General features: G+C 32.9%; 1 protein-coding gene across 10 annotated transcripts in view; it reads left to right on the plus strand.

Moving 5' to 3' along the window:
* The window catches only part of LOC115231823 (kalirin), a 567567-nt gene that overhangs the window by 52901 nt on the left and 490174 nt on the right, over window positions 1-24492 (plus strand). For 9 of the 10 annotated variants that reach the window (XR_004997260.1, XM_029801773.2, XM_029801756.2 and 6 more), the window contains exon 2: window positions 22701-22751. The exons of the other annotated variant lie outside the window; for it this stretch is intronic. Coding sequence is in view for 8 of the 9 variants with exons in the window: in XM_029801773.2 (XP_029657633.1) it covers window positions 22701-22751 (51 nt within the window). In the remaining variant the exon portion in view is untranslated. The remainder of the gene's footprint in view (window positions 1-22700; window positions 22752-24492) is intronic. 10 annotated transcript variants of the gene reach the window in all.

A 24492-nucleotide genomic window follows, 5' to 3' on the forward strand; every position in this document is an offset into this window, starting at 1 on the left:
AACACACACGCGCATGTATGCATACATACATGCAGGTATGCATGCATACATACATACATACACAGAGTGCAATGGGTAAATTGTCGCCATTTTATATTTTTACTTTCATGCATGCACATTGTTTATTTTTGATGTTGTCAACTAGCAAAGTATAGTAGGGTCAGTTAAGCACCGTCTGAGAAAAACAGCACCATGATGCAATTCACTCTGTCAGAAATTTGGAAACAACATGCTGTACTACTTGGCATTTGTATCAGAAGCTCCAATACAAACATTTCAGAGGGTTTGGGTGTCAATCTGAAGATGGTGCAATCTGAGGACATGTATTGAGAATGATAAAAATCAAACTTCCAGTCAACATCATGGTGTTTGGAGTGATCACTAGTGATGGCAATTTTATACCTCCATTCATCTTCTCACATGGTCTCAGACTCAATATGGAGGCCTACATCAAGTGTTTGGAGGAGGTAGTGCTACCCTGGGTCAGGAGGGTGGCTGCTGGAAGACCCTATGTCTGGCAACATGACTCTGCACCATGCCACACAAGCAGGAGAACCCAGTCATGGCTGTCAGACGGTTTCTGCAACCATATCACCCCTAACATCTGGTCACCTAACTACCCAGACTTCAACCCTCTTGATTATCATGTGTGGGGCGCAGTCAAGTGAGGGACCAACAAAACTCCTTGTAACACCAAAGTTGAACTAAAGGCCAGGATTATGGTAGCATTCACCAGCTTAAACAAGGAGACCATCTAGAAGAATTGCAGGAGATTCCAAAGTTGTCTGGAGTCTGTAGTTGAAGCCAATGGCAATTTCATTGAATAAATTTACTCATTAGTATTTCAAGATATTTTTATGTAATTTGGTAAATATATCTGTTAAAATGAGATGTTAGCGTTATTTTCATTTTTGCATAATTTAGATGACAGTTTATTCACTGCACCCTGTGTATATATCAGCATTTGCCATGATAGATTGCTAGCCACTACACATTCTTTATTTTCTCTCCTTGTTTCTTTCTGTGTTTCTTTTCTGTGGAAGAGCGTAGTCTCGAAACATTAAAGACTTTTTCACTTCCCGAGCATTAAACTAATACATCTGTTTGTTGTCTACACCACCTGTCTTCATCTTTTGCTTTTTTTATGAATTCTCCTCTCTCTCTCTCTCTCTCTATATATATATATATATATGTGTGTGTGTGTGTGTGTGTGGCTGTGTGCTAAGAAGTTTGCTTCCCAACCACATGGCTTCTTAAGCAAGTGTCTTCTACAGCCTCAGGCTGACTAAAGCCTTGTGAGTGGATTTGGTAGATGGAAACTGAAAGAAGCCCCTTGTATGTATGTGTGTGTGTGTATATATGTGTATGTGTTTTTATCTGCCACCACTGCTTGACAACTGGTGTTAGTGTGTTTATGTCCCCATAACTTAGCAGTTTAGCAAAAGAGACTGATAGAATAAGTACAGGTTTTTAAAAATAAGAAGTCAATTCATTTGACTAAGATTCTTCAATGTGGTGCCCCAGTATATCAAAATACTGCAATATATTGTCATCATCATCATCATCATCATTACCACCACCACCATCTGCTCTTTTCCATTTTTTCGATGCTTGTATGGCTTGGCTGAGACTTTTTGAAACAGAATTGACAAGCCATTTACTCTGCTTGACACCAACTGTTAAATCTTTTCATGTTAGATATTCCATGTCTTTGCTCATCACTCTTCAAACTGTTGGACCTTTTGTTTATATGTGGCATAAACATATCATCACTGACAAGTGGTGTCCAAAGTTAGGTAGAGACATACACTTCTACTCACACATATATAGCAGGCTTCTCTCATTTATCAAATTACTGGAATACATTTATACTTGTACTAGTATTAAAGACCCGTCGTTGCCGGGTCATAGTGTTAGTGCATGTATATATGTGTATATATATATGTGTACATATTACATGTACATCTATATATATATATAAATCTACACAAAAAATGCAAAATACAAAGTTATATCTTGATATCGCTAGTGATAACAATACTCAAAATATATAACAGACTGGAATTGTTAGCTCTTCTTTTTTCTCTACATTGTATACTTTATAGACAATAGTCTTTTCTTTAATTTAATTTTTTTATTATCCATCTGGACTATTCCATTTCTGCACGCTAATTTTATTTTTAATCTATTCCCATTCATGTGAAACCACTTATTCAAGTTCAAATCATTGAACAATTTTTATACCAATTGCTATTTTTACTTTTGTTATGTTACGATTATATTATACTTTAGTTTGATTTTAATTATTACTTACTACATATAATTCAATTGTTATTATTATTTTTATTGTTAAAGTGAAAACATCTGACATAAAATAGAGAAATATTTTTGTTTCACTTTTAACACGTAATACTGAAATAGTGGAGAAGATATGATATTGCTATGGGCTCACTCTAGGCAAGAAGTTGAATATTTTTTTTTGCCCATGAAACTACATAGACCCTAAGTAAGGCATGTGTAAAATTTGGATGAAATTGGTTGTGTAGTTCTCAAGTTTTAGGGAATCGTAGTGGAGAAGATATGATATTGCTGTGGGCTCGCCCTAGGCAAAAAGTTAAAAATTCTTTTTGCCGATGACACTCCCTGGACCCTAAGTAAGGCATGTGTAAAATTTGAATGAAATTGGTTGTGTAGTTCTTAAGTTTTAGGGAAACACACAGACAGACAGACAGACACACATTCTCAGTTTTATATATATAAAGATTAATATAATTAATAGCACACATGCATATACACATGTATTAATCACTATCATCATTTAACGTCTGCCTTCTATGTTGGCATGGGTTGGATGGTTTGACAGAAGCTGGCCAGGCAGACTGACTTCTGTGTCTGTTATATATGTATTGGAAGGGATGGCAAGGATGGTAGTGGAAGGAGCACAAACTGAATCTTGGGGCATATCATAGTTAATAGTGTGTGGGTCCAAGAGACATTTATTTCAATGATGTTGTGTGATAAGAAACTTCCAATCCATCTAGCCCTAGAGCTTCATGGTGATGGAATGCCATAGGCAGGTAGTTTTTCTTGGAGGTTCAAGCACCAGATGTAGTAAAATTCTTCGCTGATGTCAAATACAATAATATTGTTTTTGCCAAATTTTTCAGAGTTGAAGGTTCACCGGTGAAGGATGTAGGAAATGGAAACTTCCAGTAGATATAGATTTATGAAAGGAAGTGATTATTAAGAAGGAAAAGGGAGTTGAGGTACTAGAGAAAGTTGTTCTTAATGACTGCCTTCATCATCTTAAATGTTGGAAGTGAAGTGATCTCATGATAGTTGACATAGTCAGAGGGGTTGCTCTTCTTGGGAAGTGGATACTCTGTAGTGTTTCTAGTGATTAGGATATATCCCTGTTGAGAGAAACATATCAAGGAGTTTGACTAGCTTGGAGACACTTTAAGTGTAATGGAAGAACATGGTCAAACCAATGTCCTCATTGATTTGAAGCAACAGGAGGTACTTTTGCACTTGGTGTACATGATTGTGGGTTTGGCAGAGTGGAGAGATATAGTTTTGGAGGAGATTTGTGCAGTGTGTATGAAGTTGAATGTAAAGCAGGCAGTAAATGTGGAAGATTTCTCTGTGAGAATGCTGTTTGCAGAACCATCATGGTAGAGAAGTAGTAAAAATCTTTTTGGCAATGAACCAAAAGAACAGGCTGCAGGTTGAGAGGTGGATTGTGCAATGTAGTCGATATACTGTATTTGACTGTGTAGAAGCTATATACTCTCTTTGGCTTAGTAGAAACTATATTTTCTGTCTGTGGAAAGTGTATTCTCTTTGGGTAGAAGATATACTCTCTCTCCTTGTTAGTGAGATACTCTCACTTGAAATATTTCTGCAGAATGTGGAAGGAACAGTTTTTGTACAGAAATTGTTTTTATTTACTCTAAGTAAAGTGTGATTGGGCAAACTTTTATTCAGTCATTCCAGTTGTGACCACCCCACATTTTTAAGAGCATGTAAGATTTCATTATCTAATGTCTCCCTATTCAGGACTCTTAGGAGGAAAATTTAGTACTATTTCCAGCAAGACTTGTGACCATTCAAATGTTCCTTCATATAGAGGTTTCCTGCTTTAGTGCATTATAGCAGCTTAATCCTTTTATCTGTTTATTTCCCCACTTTTCATGTTGTTATTTGAGAGTTAGATCTGTCTACAACAGTATTTCTCCACATAACCATATCCATTAGATTTTATATCCTAAGATATATTTTACATTGGTGTTTCTACTGCCCTCTGTACCCACCATACATATGTCTTCACTAGACTATATATATATTTAAAGAAACATTGCCAGATCAGATTGGAGCCTAGTGCAGCCGCTGGCTCTTGAGACCTCAGTCAAACTGCCCAACCCATGCCAACATGGAAAACGGACGTTAAATGATGATGATAATGATGATATACACACAAACACAGGCTTGGCACAAGAAGGCTTTGTGGTAATGAAGTGCTTTGCAATCTTGTGGTTTCATGTTCCATCCCACTGTGTTGGACCCTGGCCAAGTGTCTTCTACCATAGCCTTTGGGTTGATACATTGTGAAATCTGGGAGACAGAAACTGTAATGAAGCATGTGTGACCTCTCTCCACCCTAGAAGTACAGTAATTCTGAATAAGAAATGAGTTCAACTATGATGACCCATCCAAACCTTGCGAGTGTAGAAGATAAGTAAAATGAGGACAATTTTACATGTGTGTTCAGGGTTGTAGAGTTGGAGTAAAAAAACATACCTACTTCAACTTCGACTAAATGTACTGTATTAAAATTTTTAACTTTACTGATGCTAATTTGACTGTTTTCTGCTCTGAAAATGATCAAATTAAATTTTAGGGTTTCTCTAAAGGAGGATCTGACAGAAACAGTTGTGCGTATAAGAACAAGTGGTTAATTAATTATGGATATGGATTTGGATTTAACTTTTGTTTTATGGATACAGTATTTCTTTATTAAATTTTGTAAGAGTAAACTTTTCAGTATTTTACCACATAATTTTCATGTTCACTTCAATTTTATCTTCAGTCAATGCTCTAAAGCAGTGGTTCTCAAACAGGGTCCATATAAGATTTTTGGTGGTCCATACAACTAAATAGTAAACTGGAGATGCACAATAGTATTTTATGGGTCCCTGAAAAAACTTTGCTTTAGATGTATATATTGGTATTTATTGCATGAAACAGCTGGGTTTCTTTCTCTAACATTTTACATAGTTCAACATACACAAGTTAATGTGTGATAAACAAAATAGGAATTTTGAAAAGAAGTACCTATAAAACTATTTTTTAAACATCGAATAGCTATGGTGGGTCTACCAGAATAAAACAGTAATCAAAGAGATCCATAGGTAAAAAATGGTTGAGAACCCTTACTCTAAAGCTTATAATGATGCTAAAATATACCCTGAGGATTTACATTAGCCACATATGCTGTGTGATCTCAATTGATATAAGAAATATGATTAGTCCAATTACAAATAGAGGCGTCAGTTGGCAGTGCTATAAATTGAGGAGTCAGAGGTGGAGTTCAAGTTTTTGAGTACTGACACTACAGTTCTCTGCATGTGTGTAATGTGTGTGTGGACTGTGAGTGTCTGTTTCTGTGTATCTTCACTTTGACACCATCTGAGCAGTGGTGAAGTTGTTTATGTCTCCCATTAACAACATATCATATCACTTTGTTGATTTTGATGTGCACTGACCAGTGGAATAAAAAAATACTTTACTTAACAGGTATCGGTGACTGGAAGGCATAGATAATCCTGATCAAGTAGGTTCTTAATCAAAGGCACTCTAGCTGTGACAACCACTACAAAAATGAAAATACAAGTTGTCTGTAGACTTTCATGTTCCCTGCTAGGTTTAATAGGATATAAATAAATAATAATTTCATCAATGTGTTCGCAAGGCCTCAGAGATTTATGTATATTAGACATTAATCATTGAAGTGACACCAATTATAAATCTAAACAGTTTTGTAAAACTGTTTCAATAGGAACTGACCACTTGAATGAATGAAATTTCAAATAGCAAATAGGTTGTCAAAGCATTTATGAATTGTGTTAGAAAAATTTAATCTTTAATTATTCTTTTGCTGGTTCCAGTAAGCTGTCTGTGGTCATCATTTTATTTACTTGGTATTTTCTCCTGTGGTCATAATTTCATGAGGAAATAAAAAATAACAAAAGAGATTATTACTTCTTGCAGCTAAAAATTTCTTTGTAGTTTTAGAGGATATAATAGCAAGAGATGTTAGTGCTAGGCTGTTGATCACATGATCATAAATTAAAATCCTACTAATGTAACTGATGTGGTATCTTACCTTCTTTTTCACAAGGTACCTAACTGCCAGTTTCAGTTTAATTGAAAGAAAGCTACTTTATAGTTCAGTAGTTAGCAGTAATTTCACGATTCATCTCTAAAAATGATATATTCTTCTGACAAATAAACCACTACCCCTATGCAAGTTTTGAAAAATATCTATTGAAATTCTTTAGATAACGTATTTACTTTTGATGTAGTTTAAATGTATTGAAGTTACCAAAATGAGTGTCCAATGTTAAAAAAATAGGTATATTTAGTCAGTATTTCTTATTTGAAGAAAGTGTAGTGTGTGTGTGTGTGTGTGTGTATTAGACTTAATTTTGTGATGTGCCAGCATAGTGCCTGTCTATTAATTAATGTTCTAGAACAGTGTATGGGTTGTGAATAAATGAACAAAGGTTATATACACATTTACTGTCACTGTAAAATCAGGTCCATCATTTACAGTGACTGTCGGAGGGAAAGGTAAGCTGGTAACTAACAGTAAAACTGGCTTGTTTGATCAAATCCAATTCTAAACCCAAATCCAACAGTTCTGCATCTAAAATTTTGGCACTGATATAACTAGTGGTAGAGAACAGATAGCTTACTCTGTGTGGAGGCTACTTTGAGGCAGATTTCACTTGGAGTATTGGCCACTCTTCTTTCTCAGTTGTATTTCATGGTAATTATTTAGCAATGAAGATAATATTAACAAAGCTACATAGATAATTAACATCACAAAACAAGTCCATAACAAATTTTTTTTTCTGCGTTATATAAATTACATGTGTATTCTTAAGACAGAAACCAAAATATCTTGATGTTCATATCCATTATATGCAATAAATAGGCTGCTGTACAGTTTCTTTCTACCTAATTATACTTTCAAGGTTTTGGCTGGCCTGTAGTTGATAGTAGAAGACATTTGCGCAAGGTGCTACACCTTGTACTATGTGGCTGTGAAGAGGACTTTGTAATCACACAGCTATGCGTAAGCTTTATGCATATATATATAAATAAAATGTGTGTCTGTGTATTCATTTTATGTCCATTTTTCCATGCTTGCACAGGTTGGCAAAATCTATTTAGTGGACATTAACATCGTGACATATATATACACATATACAGTGTATCCTCACAAAACTATATTAATAAGAGCAATTGGTGTCCATTTTGGCTGATTGCATGAGTTAGAAGGGGTTAGTATTGCATATGTCTTCAATCATCATCATCAAATGTTTTAACGTCCACTTTTCTGTGCTTGCATGGGTTGGACAAAGTTTGTTGAGGTAGATTTTCTACACCTGGATGTCCTTTCTTATCACTAGCCCCTACTTGTTCCTAAGCAAAGTAATATTTCCCCATAGCCATATATTTTCTCACAGGTTATTGGATATGACCGACATTACTTGTATGACTGACATTACTTGTATGACTGACATTACTTGTATGACTGACAATCATTTGCAACTATCATGCAATGTCAAGATCAGGAGACATAAACATATACACACAAACAATCTTTAATCTCTCTCTCTCTCTCTTTCTCTCACACGCACATGCACTTTTCAATGTTTGTCTACCGAATCTACTCACAAGATTTTGGTTAGGTCAGAGATATAATAGAAAGCACTTGCCCAAAGTACCATGCAGTAGGACTTGAACCTGAAACTGTGTGGTTGAGAAGGAAATTTCTCAACTACACGACCACTCTTGCACCTACAATATTGGAAAATATGTTGGCTGTAAGCTGAACAAAATGGTAAAAATGCTGTAACCATGCTACAATTTAAAACAATATTTAAAATTATTTAATATTATTGAATGCAAAAAAATGAAGTTCAAACTGTAAATTGGTGATTTTATTTACCTGTAAGTGGTAGATGATAGATAAGCTCAATGTAGTGAAGGTGGTGTAGAGACAGAGGTGGTAACTTATCACAAGTTTGTAGAGCCATGATGTTTCACATGCTCTTTCTTACTTCCCACTGCCAGAAATCTGAAATAATTGAGGAGCAACTGAGTTAACAGTAGGTGGACTATCGTTATCATCTGCTACCTTAACTGTTTCAGCAAGATTGAGATGGATTGGCTGAAGAAAGAGCCATGTTTGGTTGTTTATTTGGTTGATGCTGCTTTGGGATAAAGAATTTCCCTGACCCTTTAGCATTCAGATTACTCTGTCAAATGTAAAATTTATTTATTCAGATTGTTTTGAATTAATCATGCATTATCTTGTAGCTTTGAGATTTCAATGATATGAGTGTATATTTTTAGAATGATATTGTAGGGTAGGTGTGAGATATCAGATCTGGCAAGTTTGAACATAAAACAGGTATGGACCAGATATAACTGGTTTAAATGCTAAAGTGTTTAGGCTCTAAGATGTTGACAATTATTGCTAAACATCAGATTCTGTTAATAAGTCAATGTAGAAAATAATGTTACCGGACTTATAACAAAGTCTGACTTTTGTCGTCTCCTTCATCTACACTATTTCTACTGTTACCAACAAGGATGAACTTCATCTGCTTTATTTTTTTCCTCCTTCTAAGACTTGGTGTCCTGTCTTCTATCCAAGTCCTGATGTTATCTTCTTTGACATTTGTTTTGCCATCAATCTGAAGTATATGATGAAATTCCTGCGCTTTGTGTTCGAAGAATGAACTTTTTAATTATTCAGTCATGTATGTTTTATATTTCCAAAACACATATGCATGCACACATGATAGGCTCTCCTGTCAGTTTTGACATATGTTCAGTTGTTTGATCAACTGGACAACCTGATCATTTAATTAGCATGTGAAGTGACTGAGTATTCCACAAACACTTATTCTTAGCTAATTCTTGAGTAGAATCAGTCTGATGCAATGTGACAAGGTTAGACTTTTGAATTACAGGTACACATCATCTGCTATGTTTCTATACAATTTTTTTCTGTCTTAACTCACTGACAAAGCTTAGATCTACTCCAGGCTATGGTAAAGGTTCTTGCCTAACATGCTACATAATGGGATCAAACTTGGGGCCTCATGGTTTTGAAGCAGACTTTTAAATCACTCAGATATGTTTGCATCTATGAATTATATATATATAATTCATAGATGCAAACATATCTGATGCTATGATGCAAAGGCCCTTGGAAAGATACATGCTAGGAATATCACTAAGAGAGCACATTTGAAATGAGATAATTCAAGAATGGAGCAGAGTGAACAACATGATCACAGAGTACAAACGCACAAGTTCTACTGGGTCAGACATATTGCAAGTTTCACAGGCAACAAGTCGGGCCATGCAGTTGTTGAGTGATATCCAAGAGATCAGAAAAGGCCACTTGGAAGACCTCCATGGCGATGGGAAGACAATTTGGTCAAGCAAATGGAAAAGAATGACACAATCAAGAATCATTGCAAATGCATTGTGACCAGTGATGTGTAACAACATCTGAAGCCCTGGTCGATACTGTGATATATATTTTCATGTTTTGAGTTCTATTTTCCTGGTTGTATACACACATTCACATTTATAATATACAAACAGCATCAGTTTTGTTTCCCTACACACAGACAACATTAGCAGCAGCTGCAGTTTTCTAGTCATACAATAGTTTTATTGTCAGATAATGGCTAAAGTTAAGAATTCCATTCAGTTATTAGTAAACTATTTATATTCAGATGTCTTGAATAAAAATACATTTAGTTATGAAATGTAAGAATGAAATTTACAGAGAAATCTATCAAGTGGTTTCTAAAAGTAATTTGGAGATAGAGAGTTTAAGTGAAAATGGTAAAATTTAATGATATAGGTTATTCAACATGATTAAATGTATACTCAACCAGAAAATAGTTTTGTTTTAGTTTTTCTCTTTCTTTCTGGCAGAGTGAAAGGTTTTATATAGTTCTTTGTTGCTCTATATACTTGAAATTTTGAGTGAAAAGGAAAGTAAAAAGCTCTGAGAAATCTGAGAAGTTCTCTCTGTCTGTCTGTCTGTCTGTCTCTCTCTCTCTCTCTCTCTATATATATATATATATATATAACAAATGATTATTCCATAAGTTAAAATTGAACTGCTAAAAATTTCTCTTTATGAAGAGTGAAATATATCAATGTAATAATAATCTGTTGAAATAGCACTGTGGGTAATAATCTGATCAAATAGCTGTGTAATGATCTGATCTAGATAATCTGTTTAATGGATAAGAAATAAATACATCTGTGAGGTACTTTTCTAAAAATACTTCAAGCTGAAATAGCCAATTGGATGTATATTTTTAGAAAAAAATAAAGTTGCCAGTTTATTGCATGAATAATTACATATATGTGGATAGGTTTGTTTGTTTTTTTCTTTTCTATCTTTTAACCCCCCCCCCAAGTTAAATATAAAGCATCAGTGGATTCATTGTTATTAGGTTTTCTGATTAATTATTCTCAATTGGATTAGACACACCGACATAACACACCATCAAGGCATTAACAAATATAGATTCTTTGTGATTGCAAACTAGATCAATTGTTAAATGGAAGGAGTTTTAGTCAACTGAATCAATTCAGGATTTTATTGGTGAATTATAGCATTGACCCACAAAAGGATGAAAAGTAAAAGTTGATTTATAGAGGAATATGAGTACTATGAATTTAGAGCACTGAGGCAATGTGTTAATTGCTGGAACATACTTAGTATCTAGTTGTCTAGTTCTTTATTCTCTTAGTTTACTAGACACACACACACACACACACACACACCACACACACACACACACACACACACACACATAGTCAATAGTATTCTTCTGTTTTCTTTTGCAACTTGTCTAATCAGTAAGGGATCCTCTGCATAGTTGCTTGATTTGCTAGAAATAGCAAAACAACACTTCAAATTAAATCTGCCCTCTTAAAACAAAGGGTGAAACATTGAAAGATTCAACTTCAAAAGTTTAGATCATAGAAGGCAGACCTTTGTTGAAGTTTTAATTTCTATAATAATTCCTGTATTGTAGTGTCATATGTATACACATATTTTAGTTTTCTGCAAATGTTTATAGTGAAGCTTTTTATTAATAAGATGTTAATGGGTGATTTCTTTTTCTCTATGGTGTGATGTCTACAAGTCAACCACATGTCACTGGTTTGGCATCTCTGGTTCAGATGAAGTGATATATTTAGCAATTTTAGTCATTTGTTTTTCTCTCTCTCTCCTTTTTAACTTGTGTCAGTCATTTGACTGTGGCCATACTGGGGCACCACATTGAAGGGTTTAGTTGAACAAATTGATGCCAGTACTTATTTTTTTTATAAATCTGATACTTATTGTATTGGACTATTTTGCTAAGCTGCTAAGTTACAGAGATGTAAACAACCCAGAACTGGTAGTCAAGCAGTAATGAGGGAACAAGTGCAAAGATGCACACAAACATATATGACAAGCTTCCATGCAGCTTCTGTTTACCAAATTAACTCACAAAGCATTGGTTGGTCCAGGGCAATAATGAAAAACACTTGCCCAAGGTGCCATGCAATAAGACTGAACCTGAAACCACCTATGTTCCCAAAATGTATATTCATCTCTCTAAGGGTGTCATACTTCTCACAATAGTTTCTTGATAAGCATATTGGTTCTATATATATGTTATTTCTGTTACTGTGTAATGAAATACATAGTCATTGTCAAACGATTAAAACAGAATCTATACTTTAACTCCTAGTCCTTGACCTTACTTATTTAGATGTTCTGGCCATTGAGTCAGATTCGTGTGTGTGTGTGTATGTTTTAAACTTTATGCAAAAAATACTTGTTACAGTCACAATATTTGAAGAATGATTTCTTCTTGAAGAAAAGAATGACACAAACCCTTTGGAATGATGTTTTTTTTATATAGTGTATGTAAGCGCTTTTGTTCAATTTTTCAAACTCATTATGGAGCAAACTATATAGAGGAAGTTAAAACATATACATACAATCGGTGTAAGAAAATCAGTTGTATTCTCTCTAAACTTTTGTATTTCTAGTTATATACTTAACCCTTTTGATACCAAGCCACCCAAGACTGCTTCTGGTTCTGATATAAAACCTCCTGCTTTAAAATATCATGAATTAAAGTTTTCCATTATATATACTTTTGTTAAGAATTTTTCTTTTTTTTTACTGTGTTCTCCATATCAACTTCATAATGATAAAATTATTTTATAATATCTATCCAAATTCTTGATTATAATCATCATCATTGTCGTTTAACATCCACATTCAATGCTGGCATGGTTGAATAGGTTGACTGGATCCAATGTGTCCAAGGACTGCATTGTGTTCCAATGTCTGTTTTAGCATGGTTTCTACAGTTGACTGCCCTGCCTAATGCCAGCCATAGAAACCATGCCAAAGCAAACCTTGGAGCGCAATGCAGTCCATAGATACATTGGATCCTTTCAAACCATCCTATCATGCCAGCATGGAACATGGATGTTAAATAATGATGATGATAATCAAGAATTAATAACAACAAAATTATTTTAGTAATTGCTTCATTACTTTCAAAATTAATCAAAATAAAAGTAGTGTGCCAAAATATGGTAACAAAAGGATTAATAAATAAGGTGGGGGGGACAAAACAAAGCAGTAACAACATAATGTGTCTCAATTGTTTTTAGTTAAAGATGCTAGACAACAGTGTAGTGGATATGTGAGTACCTCAGTGACTGGTGTAGTTGATTGGTGTAAAGAAATAAACATCACAGAATAAGTGATTGATTGATGTTATATTTTAATACATCAATTAGGTCAAGAGCAGTGTAATTATTTGGTAGATTTTCAAAAGAAAAGGTTGACTAACAGAAAAAAACAATAACAATGACAAAATGGTAGTGTTTGATCTGACATTTGGTTTATTAGTGAGCAGCTGGAGAAGTTATCTTTAGTTTGGTAGATTAATATGTAGTGTAATTAAAAATTTAAATAGATTCTATAATGGAACATATGATATAGCTGTTTATCAAGTCATTAATGCAAGAGTTGTGGGTAAAGAAATAGTGCTGATAATATATTTTCAATGAAAGCATATCCAGTAGATATTTTCCATTGGTAGATGAGAAAAAAGAAGTACAGATGTTTATGAATGTTTAGTTGGTGAAGAATTTAAACATATTAGTCAATGAAAGCTAGACAGTAAAACACTTTGAGAAGTTCTAATAAATATGTTTCCTATTGGTAGATATTTAATTCGCTTAGAGATTCGGTGATAGTTTATTATTTGAATCAAGAAGATTCAGACTAGATTTCTATTTCTAATTTTTTTCTTGAATTCCCAATCATTTGAAAGAATAAACTTTTGATTATTTTAAAGAGATTAACAAGTGAATGAGTTGAAGAGATTGCTATACAGTGCTATAGCAATTAAATGAAATAAAATTTCTGGAGAATTAGCAGCCACTCTATAAGCTCTTCTCTGTAATTTATTCCTTTATCAAAAGAATCTTGTCAGTAATTGATCCAAAATATTACAGGAGTAGAGAAGATATTCTTCATCCCCCAATCATCACCACTTCAATAATGATGATGATGATGTCAATATCTCCTTGCTAGAATGAGATGAATGATTCTTCAGAATGGTAATATAACATTCATCTTGGTCATGCACAGTATTATCTGTCAAGATCAGCATGTTGAGATTTGGTCACATTCATTTTTCTTGAGTCTTCTTCAGGCATCTTCCACTGTTGGTACTTGACTCTTGGTTTTTTCATCCAGCACATATCATTCATTGTGCTGATGGAGACAGTAGTAGATCTGAAATAAGAACTTTGAAGTAAGAAAGTTATGTAAAAGATTCTTCTGTTACCTCAGTTTAGCATTGGTCAAGCAGACTTATATTCAAATATATTCCAGCCATAACCATCTTGTCTTCTATTGAAGTATAGTATACCTGGGACTAAATTTGTTTATGTGTTGTTCCATTTTTTTAAAGAAAGTAAGGTGCAATCTGAGTGCCAGAAAATAAACAGTAACTAGAATATTTGATTTATAAAATGTTCAGTTACTGAAATAGCTCATTAGTCATTAAATGATCTCTAAACAGGAATTTATTTCATCACTGATTTCTGATGTCCTTTCATGTATAGATTCTGTTTTTTCAGAAATATTTCACTGCTCTCATGTAAGGATGTAAATTGTAAGCATTCAGTCACACAAACATACACATCCATACATATATTCATGCGTATACAAATGTATGTGCCTGTATGTACACATATACATGATGAGTTTCCATACAGTTTCTATGTACCAATTCTACCCACAAGGTATTTTTTGGCCTGAGATTATAGAAGACACTTGTGCCTTGCAATGAGATAGAACTTGAAACTGCAGTGTAACAAAGTGAACTCTGTAGTTTCATAGCCTGCACCTATATTATATGTTTACAGGTGCACATGCAGGCACACAAATGATAAAGAGTATATTTTGGTTGTATTTGCCAAAAATAATATAAAAATAATTATTCTTGTATTGTAATTCATAATGCTGGAATACATCCCTGAAAAACTTGCTGTAGCTGGAAATTCCAGGATGCAAAATTAATTTCCCCATTGATTCTCACTGTTATGAAATGATAATGCATTCTGACAGATATTTAAAACGAAACAGCCACCCACCCCTGAAAAACAAGCAACACATCTACTTTTATGCATAAAAACAATTTCTAAATATACACAGTACATTATATATACATAAAAATATTTGAGGTGAAACAAATTTTGGAATACATAAGTATCATAATATTGTAATAGGGCATGTACTTTCCATAAAGTATGTTGATTACTATCTGAGGGGTAGAGATGAAATGAAACTTACTGGGATGATGAGAGACATTATCTTCTATCTTATAGTTCATCAACATCTACTTCAGGGGTGAAGAACTTATCAAAAATTGTTTGACATGTCATCTCTTTGTATAACTCAGTGTAGGAACTGAAATCATTGAAAACTCCTCCTATAATTTTTACGTTATGTTCATGAATAGGATTGTTGTCTGCAAAAACTCTGAATGTCTCAACTTTCTTGAAATATTCTTTGTATCAACTAATAAGTGTAGTTGATGGAATTTCATATTTTCATCTTACTTGTATTCTAACAAATCAAATATGTAGTAAGAAAAAACACCTCGAGGGAAGAACTGTTTTGTGAGAGCAAAAATATGTTTATTCTTTTGCATGTAAGAATGGAAATGAGAAGATGAAAAAGTGAAAGAGTGAGGTGAAAGGAAATACAGATTGTTAAAGAGTTACCTTGTTCACAGGCGCTTTACTCCTTGCACCATAAAAACTGTTCATGTTACTGTGTTGACATATAATATATGTAGGTACAGGCATTGCTGTCATGCTGATGCTATTTTCATTGTTGCCAGTTAGATACTCAAAAGTTGGCTGTATTGGTTTTGGTATTGGTGATGATGGTGATAGTGATGACACTGATGGTCATAGTGTTCTTGTTAATTGTATTATTGTTGTTTAGCTTCAAGTAAATTCTCATTGACCTAAAGACATTTCATTCAACATTTAGAATATACATGAGCACTACATTACTTCATGTGATTTTTTTTCAGATAGAGTTGCTTGCCTTGTTCATACTGTTGTTGCTGTTGGTCATTATAGAATTACTGGGTTGGTAATGGTGGTGTTTGTATTACTAGTTTAGTATTGATCCTGGTCATGCTGGTGAAGAGAGAGATAGATTGATAATCAGATACTCATTGTAACTAAAAAAAATACACACAAACACATACACGTGTGTGTGTATTGTATGTGTGTGCGTGTGTGTATTGTGTGTGTATATGTATGTATAGTGATTAGTTTTTTAAATTGTTAAATAAGCTAAAACACTAAGAATCAGCCTTTTGGCTAAAGAACATGTGGTTTTTAAATTCTCAAAATTTATCAAAGTTTCTGTAAGAATGAAATTATAGACTGTTTCTCGAAATCAATGGAAATTATGTAACCTAAAGTAGCTGTAGCATGAGGATGCTTGTACTGCTTTTGGATTTTCAAAATACTATGTCACTAAATTGTTGAGTGACACTTCAAGAAATGTATCTTCAGCATACATAGCTTGACAAAGTATTTTCTGGTCAGATATATTTCAAGTAAGATAACTCTAGACAACCTTTTTGCTCCTTACCTAATTCCAAGCTTAGCTGACTTCTTGATGTAACATTTTGATATTGCATTTTTAAACACTTAAAAATAATTCCTGGATATCTTTCAGTTGAATCATTATCAGTAGTAGTATGTTCAAAATGTTTTAGCCTTATGTTTCTCTAGAGACACAATAGTTGTTTTTTAATAGCAGTTTTGTTAATTTCTTTTGAAGTTGCCTAATATTTTAGAAGAAATAATGAATTCTTAATTAGATATGAAGAAAACATAGAGGTATCAGTGCAATACAATACTGTAAGTGAAATAGAAATATGCTTACAAGAATTTCAATTCTAATTCTACTGCCACTCCTAAAAGACAATATTTCTCTACTCGTTTCAGTGAATCATTACAGTAGATCTTGGGCTACCATATTTTTTATTGCTATTGTTTCTACCATTACAGAAGGCACGTAGCTGCACAAGATTCTTGTTACTTTTTTTTTTATTTCCCATGATTACACCTGACATAGATTAATGTTCCTTTTTCTTTTTTTCTAATGCTGTGTTTTGAAAGGTTCTATTACCAAGTAATTCTTAAATCTAGGACTTGAATATGTTAAGGATTCATGTTGCTAATCTCTTTGGGCTTTGAATTCATGTGAATTTGTTGTTGTTTTTCCTTGAGTTAGCATTCATCCATCAGATTTGCAGTCAAGATTTTTCTGCTATCCTGTCTTTTTATTATACCTAGGGCTACATTGGTCAATGTCTCCTTCTTTTAAAGTGGTAGGATTTAATCAGATGAAAATCTAATTACTATTGCTGAAAGGCTGAGTAACTGCATAGAAGCTCTCCAATCATCCCGAACTCTCTGTCACAAGAGCTAGGTCATTTGCCAATAGAATTTGTATGAGCATGAATTTCTCTGTGAATTCCTTGTCTTTGAACTTTTTGACAGTATATAATTCCAATTCTGACCAGATTTCTAATATTCATTAACCCTTTCGATACCAACGCGGCTGAAACCACCTTTAGTTCTGTAGTACAAATGTCTTGTTTTAATAGGTTTTGAAGTAAAATCTTAAACCAAACCTTAGTCACAATTTATGTTCTTAACACTAGCTGAATGATAACTAAGTTATTTTACTAAATTCTTTGTTATATTTAAAATTAATTGAAAAAAATACAGAGAATCTCAAAAGAAATATGGTCACAAAAGGGTTAAGTCCATTTAACTGTCACTCAGTTGTATCATTGTTCATTAGATATTTTTCTCATTGAAGTTCTAGATGTTTAGAAGCCAATGAAATATTTTTTTGTTCATATACTTTCACATGGCTTCCTAAACTGTTATGTTACCTTTTGAGCTTAAGTTAAAATTTTAGAAATTCTCTACAGCAAATATAATCAGTTTCATGTGAGTTAGAGAGTGCTACACTGCATACTACATGCTAAACATTCTTTATTAAATTTCTCAGTTTAAGTGGTGAGTGGACTTAGCATCATTTGTTAGCATTTCTCAGAAGGAAGATAATTTCAAGAAATCACACTAATCTGTTTTGTAATATGTTGTTGTATTAATTAGTAAGTCTTATTACAAGGCAATAGTTTAGAGTGGTGGTTTGCAGAACTGTTAGAATGTCATAAAAAGTGCCTCATGTTATTTCTTACAGTTTTTAGCTTGAGATCAACTCTGTCAACTTTGCCTTTATCCTTTTGGAGTTGATAAAATAAGTGCCAGTCAAGTATTTGGCTCAAAGTAACAGACCAATCCAAATCCTTTGCCTCTCAAAATCGCTGGCCTTGTGCCTAAATTATAAATAGTTATTACAAGATAGTAGGATGGTTGACTGGGGAGTCATTAGAGAAAGATGTCTTGTGATATTTGGTGTGGTTCATTATGTTGTGAGTGTAAATGCCATTGAGATCAACATTGCCTTTCTTCTTTCCAGAGTTAATAAAATCCAGTAGGTCTAATATTAGGGGTTGATGTAATCGACTAGCCCACTTCCCTCAAAATTGCTGGATTTGTGCTTAAATTAGACAGTTATTACAAGGTAGTACAGAAAACCTCTATATTGTCACTTGGCCTGCTAGAAATAGGAACCAAGTGTCCTTCAAATCATATTCTACTATCTTAAAATACATAGATACAAAAAATATATTCATGGATGTACAAGAAAATGTGATGGGCAAAGCTGGAGAGTCTTTATGGGTCTACTCAAATAGGGTTACGTTTAAGCTAAACAAGTCTATATTATGGTTGTTTCTACCATTTTACATCCTTGCTGTTTACTGTAACAGTATGAGTGGGATTGCTTTTGGCAATGTGCTTTCTGTTTGAATCCTTGTTCATAAATCTGGATACCTTTCTTGTTACAAGTGGATAAGTTGTGAAGTGTATAAATGGAATCTTTTGTTCAAACAGACTAAGTTGAGTTTTTGTTCCTCCTTTAATTAGTTTGAAGAAACAAAGATAATATCGATAACTTGCAGTCTCCAACAGACTGGTGAGTTCATCCTAATCGTCTGTAGGCTGATTCAAGTGGGAAAAACAAGCAAAGAGGGAGTTTCTGTGGTTTGGCTAAGTATTTAGTGAAGGATTTGATGGGGTGTGAGTGAAAAAAAGGTGAGTGCACTAATTGAGCTTGGGTGGGAAGATATAGAGGTGGTTATTAAAAAAAAAATGGAAGAAAAGAAGTACTCATTATATAAAAGACAGATAAAACATCATACTTTGAGAGTTATTGATTGCAGTGTAATTGGAGAGAGAGTCTTAAATATTTTTTTCATAATGGCTGTAATGGTAAAGCTTGCACTCATGTTAATTATGGCCAGTAATTTGTTTTGACAATTATTGTACCTCTTATTTATATACATATTTATTGGCACTCACTGTTTGGCATTGTAAAATTGACTTTTGGTTCAATGCACTACATTTTTGACAAGATCTGTGAAGTCTTCCCAGAAATTGTTTTCTCACCTCTTGCAAATACTTGCAGAACCTCTATGTAGTGATTTGACCTGCAAGAAATATGAACCAAATCTTCCTTAAATCATTCTCCTACTTTAAAGAAAAAAAAAATCACCTAGACAGTGTAGTTCCTGGTATACGAAAAAATGGAATCATCATGGCTGGAATGCTGATTGGACTCAAAATAAAAAATATATTCATAACTTTCATTGCATATTTATTCAAAATTAGACTAAATTTACATTTTCAGATGAAACATTTATTGCAGTTTTAACAATCTCTATTAACAAGATCAATAAGTTTATGAGCATAAAGTAACTTGTAAAATATATGAAGTCTATAATCCATTTCTGTGGTCATAGTATAGTTAGTATATGGAAGGAATTTCAATATGAATGCTCTAATTCAAATGCATTGGTAATCTTACCTTCTTGCTGCTTTAATATCTTTAATATTTGGAAAAGTTATTTTGAAATTACAAGGTCATCTTGTAGAACATTGGACACTTCTGCACACTATCTCAACAAACTAGATTCTTGTTGCACCCCTTCACTAAGTGTTATTGCTCCTCTAATCACAGGAAGTACTTGAGAACAGCACTTTTTATCAAACTTCTCATTTAATATCACGAGTCTATGTAGGAGCTAATGAGGACGTCTATTTACAGTTACTTGATCTGCTAAAAACATCTGTTTAATCTTCATACTTAAAAATAATAAAGATGGAATTGTCCAAACTGGAGCACTTTCAATCATAAATCTGCTTGATGACAGCTGACCAGAGGATTAAACAAGTCTATTTCTCCAGCTTAGGTTACATGTCAACTCCAAGCTGCCTCAGATTTAACTGTTGGAGTGGTGAGCACCACAGAAGACACCACATTCCACTCCAAGATATAAACCCACAAAAGGAACTCAGCACTGTACATTAATGAATCATTTGTCAATTTTACAGAGCTACTGTTTAGATGGTTGGGTTGTTCTTACCTCTGGTACCTATTTTCAATTAGATGATTTGGGCCATGAAGACAACAGAACCAACAAACTTTTGACTTCTTGTTTGGTTTATTTTCTTGTCCATTCAGCCATTTACACAATTTTGGGAATATAGGACTCGACAAAGTGTTAGTGACGAGCTTGGTGAGGCAGCTGAGAGAATGCAAGGTAGATGAATAGGGTGTTCAGAAAAAAACCAAAAACAATTGAGACAAAAGGACACAACACGTCAGTGTTGAGGAGCAAAAGTTTGCTAACCAGTTAGCTGCTTTTTAGACATTGTCTAGAATTTTGTATGAGCAACACTTATGATGCCCTAGATATGTGGGCAATACTCATATGTGAAGCCTGCTTTTAATTTGTTTAGGCTCAATAACTGTTTAGAGCTAAAGCAGTCACTGTCTGAAAATAAAGTTTAGTATTTGAGATTTGACTAAGTTTAAGACATGGAAATTAGTACTCAAAATAACTATAAGGAAAAATTAAGTCATCCTGTGTTGATTCTCTTGTGTATTAACATGAGTGTTAATATAGTATAATTAGTAGAAAACTATCAACTATTGTATTTGTCATTATAATGCCACAAGGATCTGAGATAAATTGTTTTTGTGTATAAGATTAGATCATAGAATGTCCAGATATTGTGAACACTTCTGTGATTCAATCCTGTAATCTGATCCCCTCTTATCTTCATTCTGAATAAGCAGCAGCATTAGTGTCTACAACTTTCAACATTACATTGATACTGCTACTGCTGCACTGTCACCTTGGCTTCAGTCAAAAGTTTCTACAAGCAAATACTATGACAGTGAAGATGAGTGTTCTACTGAAATCATTTAAGTATTACAACGATTAAACTCTCTCAGTTTGGAGTTACTGTGTCATGGGAGGATACTGAAGCATTACTCAAAATTGAAGTGTGGGTATACTGTACTTCTAGGTTATTGTTGCCCACTAACTACTGAAGTAGCAGCAAGTTAAACATCTGTTTTACTGAATCATTTCAAAAGCATCCTTTGTGACTCAACAATAATATGACATGAGTGTGGTTTACATACTGGAAATAAAAAGTTTTACCTTCCTAAATTACATAAAACGCATTTGGCTTTGTCTTTAAATAGGAAAATTATTTTTATAACTGAATGTTTCTTTTTTCTGCAACTAATCATTGAACTATGAAGTAGTACCTGTTGATATACAAGCAAACTGAAGGACACTAGTTGTGCATTATATATAATGTGTATGTGTGTGTGTGTGTATATATATATATATATATATATATATATATGAGCAAAAGTTTATTACTTTATAATGATTTTACTTAAGATATATGAATATTAAAAATCATCAAGCTTTGTATTTATAATTAGAAGTCAGAAATATGAATATAGCAAGAGAGGTGGGATATTAGGAACAAGTATCTTTTAGAATGGCATGACCTTACCTCATCTATTTCCTATATTTCTTTGGCTTAGGTCCATTATAGACAGTAAACTGTTCATTAAGTACAATTTTAGTCACATTGTATGCTAGGACATATTTCACAGCTAAACTAGCAAAATATTGATTTAATTCTTGTTTAATTTTTGTTTCAGTTCTGTAGTCTAGTGAGGCTTGTTATTCATTGATCTCTATGTGATTATGCTACATTAAACACACATAAATAGTAAAATAACAGCTAGGTGTATTTGTTACACTGAAATGTTTAGATTTCATATAAGAACTTTAAAAAAATGATCAGTAGCATTGAAGTAGATATAAAAGTTTCAAGATTGATATATTAGGGATCATAGGACCTTTGTGGTCAATAAATTATTATTATTCTGTTATGCTTTCAACATGTTTTTCTGATCTGTGTGAAGCATTGTCTTTTGTGGACATAGAATTGCTTGTAAACTACATCAGTGTTACTTCATTGTGGAGCTCGTTATCTTAGTGTTTTGGCTGTTTGTTGTATAGAATATATGCAATATGAGTTACGTTATTTTGTTGGTTGGTGAAAGTTGAGTTATGTCTTTTAGTGTTGGGTGGTGATTTGTGTAGATTATGTGTTGAGCTGGTTGTATCATATTAATTTTTGTAATTGTTATATCAGTTGATTTGTGGTTTTATCTTGGAATTTTGTCACTGCCTTGTGTAAATCATTTTACTTCTTTTGGTTTTGCGTTATTTGGTGTCATTAGCAAGTGTTTCACAAATTTCCTTTATAAAACCCTTACTTCCAAATTTTTTTTGTAGCCCAACATCCTGCTAAGGAGTTATTTGGGTTGGCAGCTCTACTTTATGAAGGTAAGTTTTATCTTTAATGCAAGGTGTCCCCCCATTTTGGCTTTAGTGTCTCTAGTATGTATATCTTAGTTGTCACTGTGTATATTATTGTGAGTCTGGCATGTTATATTGTTTTGTGAATATATATAAAAAATTTTCTGTTGTCATGTGCAAATTTTCACCTAATGCACATATAATTTTCTATATTTAACATTTTTTCATATGTTTTAAGGTGTTGTAATATAATTTAATATCATAGATAAATAGACAAGTCAATTGATTCTCTTATAAAAAATGTTAAATTTATTAAGGCATTAATTTCTAAGAAAAAATTAAAATTTATCTCCATTGACTTAGAATTGTGTTTCTAGAAATATTTTATGTTTGCTGGTTCTTAATAGACATTTTCAGTTTGTTTTTATATTATTTTTTTTATTATCTTATAGCATAAAAGGCAAATAATTATTGGTTTAATTTACTTATGTTCTAATGAATTCTAAGTAAATGAAACAAATGTTCAGCAATTTTTCAATTTAATATTAAGCATAATAAAGCCAAATGAATACTGAAATATATATGCAGCTATGAAAGAACTCTCACGTGCATATAATGCACCTATGCATTGTCTTTAGTCATCGGCATCATTATCTTTATATCAAGAAAAGTATCTTCTAAAACTGAAACCACCACAAGTTTGGTTCTGTTTACCATCTTTTCACAATATTATCTTTTCTTAAAGATCTGTATTAGACACTTTTTTCTTTTTTCTTCTAGAAGCTTTACATTTTTGTAAATCTCATTCTGCACAAGTCATTAATGTTGCCTGTATACAATTTCAAAAACAAAAGCATAATTATGTGTAGTAAGTACTCTACTCCTACTTAAAGGGTAGTCTTTTCATAGTTGATTATGGTAGAAACGTGCTTAGATTAATATTCTTTGTTGTACCAGATAGCTTTTTATTTCAGTGAGTGAGTGAAGATGATAATAAAAGTTTGCAGCTATTGCGTGTGTTACCTAATTTAGTCTTCTTTGTTTAGCAAAATGTCTCATACGTAGGTTTTTGCTGTCAAAGTTTGAACTAGATCAATACTTCCTAATTGATGTTGGTAGAGTGGTGTATGTTTTTCCATCAAAATTTCCTATAACTTTAATATCAGAATTTTAATAGAAACTCATTTACAGTTGTGCAGTTTTACACATTTTTGTTTTTTATATTTTTATCATTATTAATTCATTACTTATATTTTGATATTTGTCAATGATATTTCAATTTAAAATATTTTAGCCTTGATACAAAGATTGTTATTTTAGATTATTCTTGTACTCATATATATTAAACTTAACCATTTAGACATATTGCATTTTTAGAGAAGTACAATCAACAAGTATTAAAATTACATTTTTGAAATTTGTATTAAAAGTTAAATTTGCATGTTAATGTTCCTAAGTCATTAGTGTTAATAGCATGGAATGTTAACAAGGTTTTACATTAAGTCTGTTTAATGTTTTCATTTTTTACTGTTGTACTGCATTGATGTTTCTGTGTTGTTGTTGCTATTATTATTGATGTTATTTCATGGATTCTGTTAATTTTAGTGATTTTATTTTCATTTTATGCTGTTCTGTTTTCAAATGATAGTTATATAATAATAATAATAATAATAATAATAATAATGTTCATGAACAACTACTGTCTGTATCCAACATATTGATATAAATTGTGATTCATTAATGCTGTCAAATAGCTGGTTGGAAAGCT

The sequence above is a fragment of the Octopus sinensis genome, linkage group LG2, assembly GCF_006345805.1.
Source record: "Octopus sinensis linkage group LG2, ASM634580v1, whole genome shotgun sequence".
NCBI classification, from domain to species: Eukaryota; Metazoa; Mollusca; class Cephalopoda; order Octopoda; family Octopodidae; genus Octopus; species Octopus sinensis.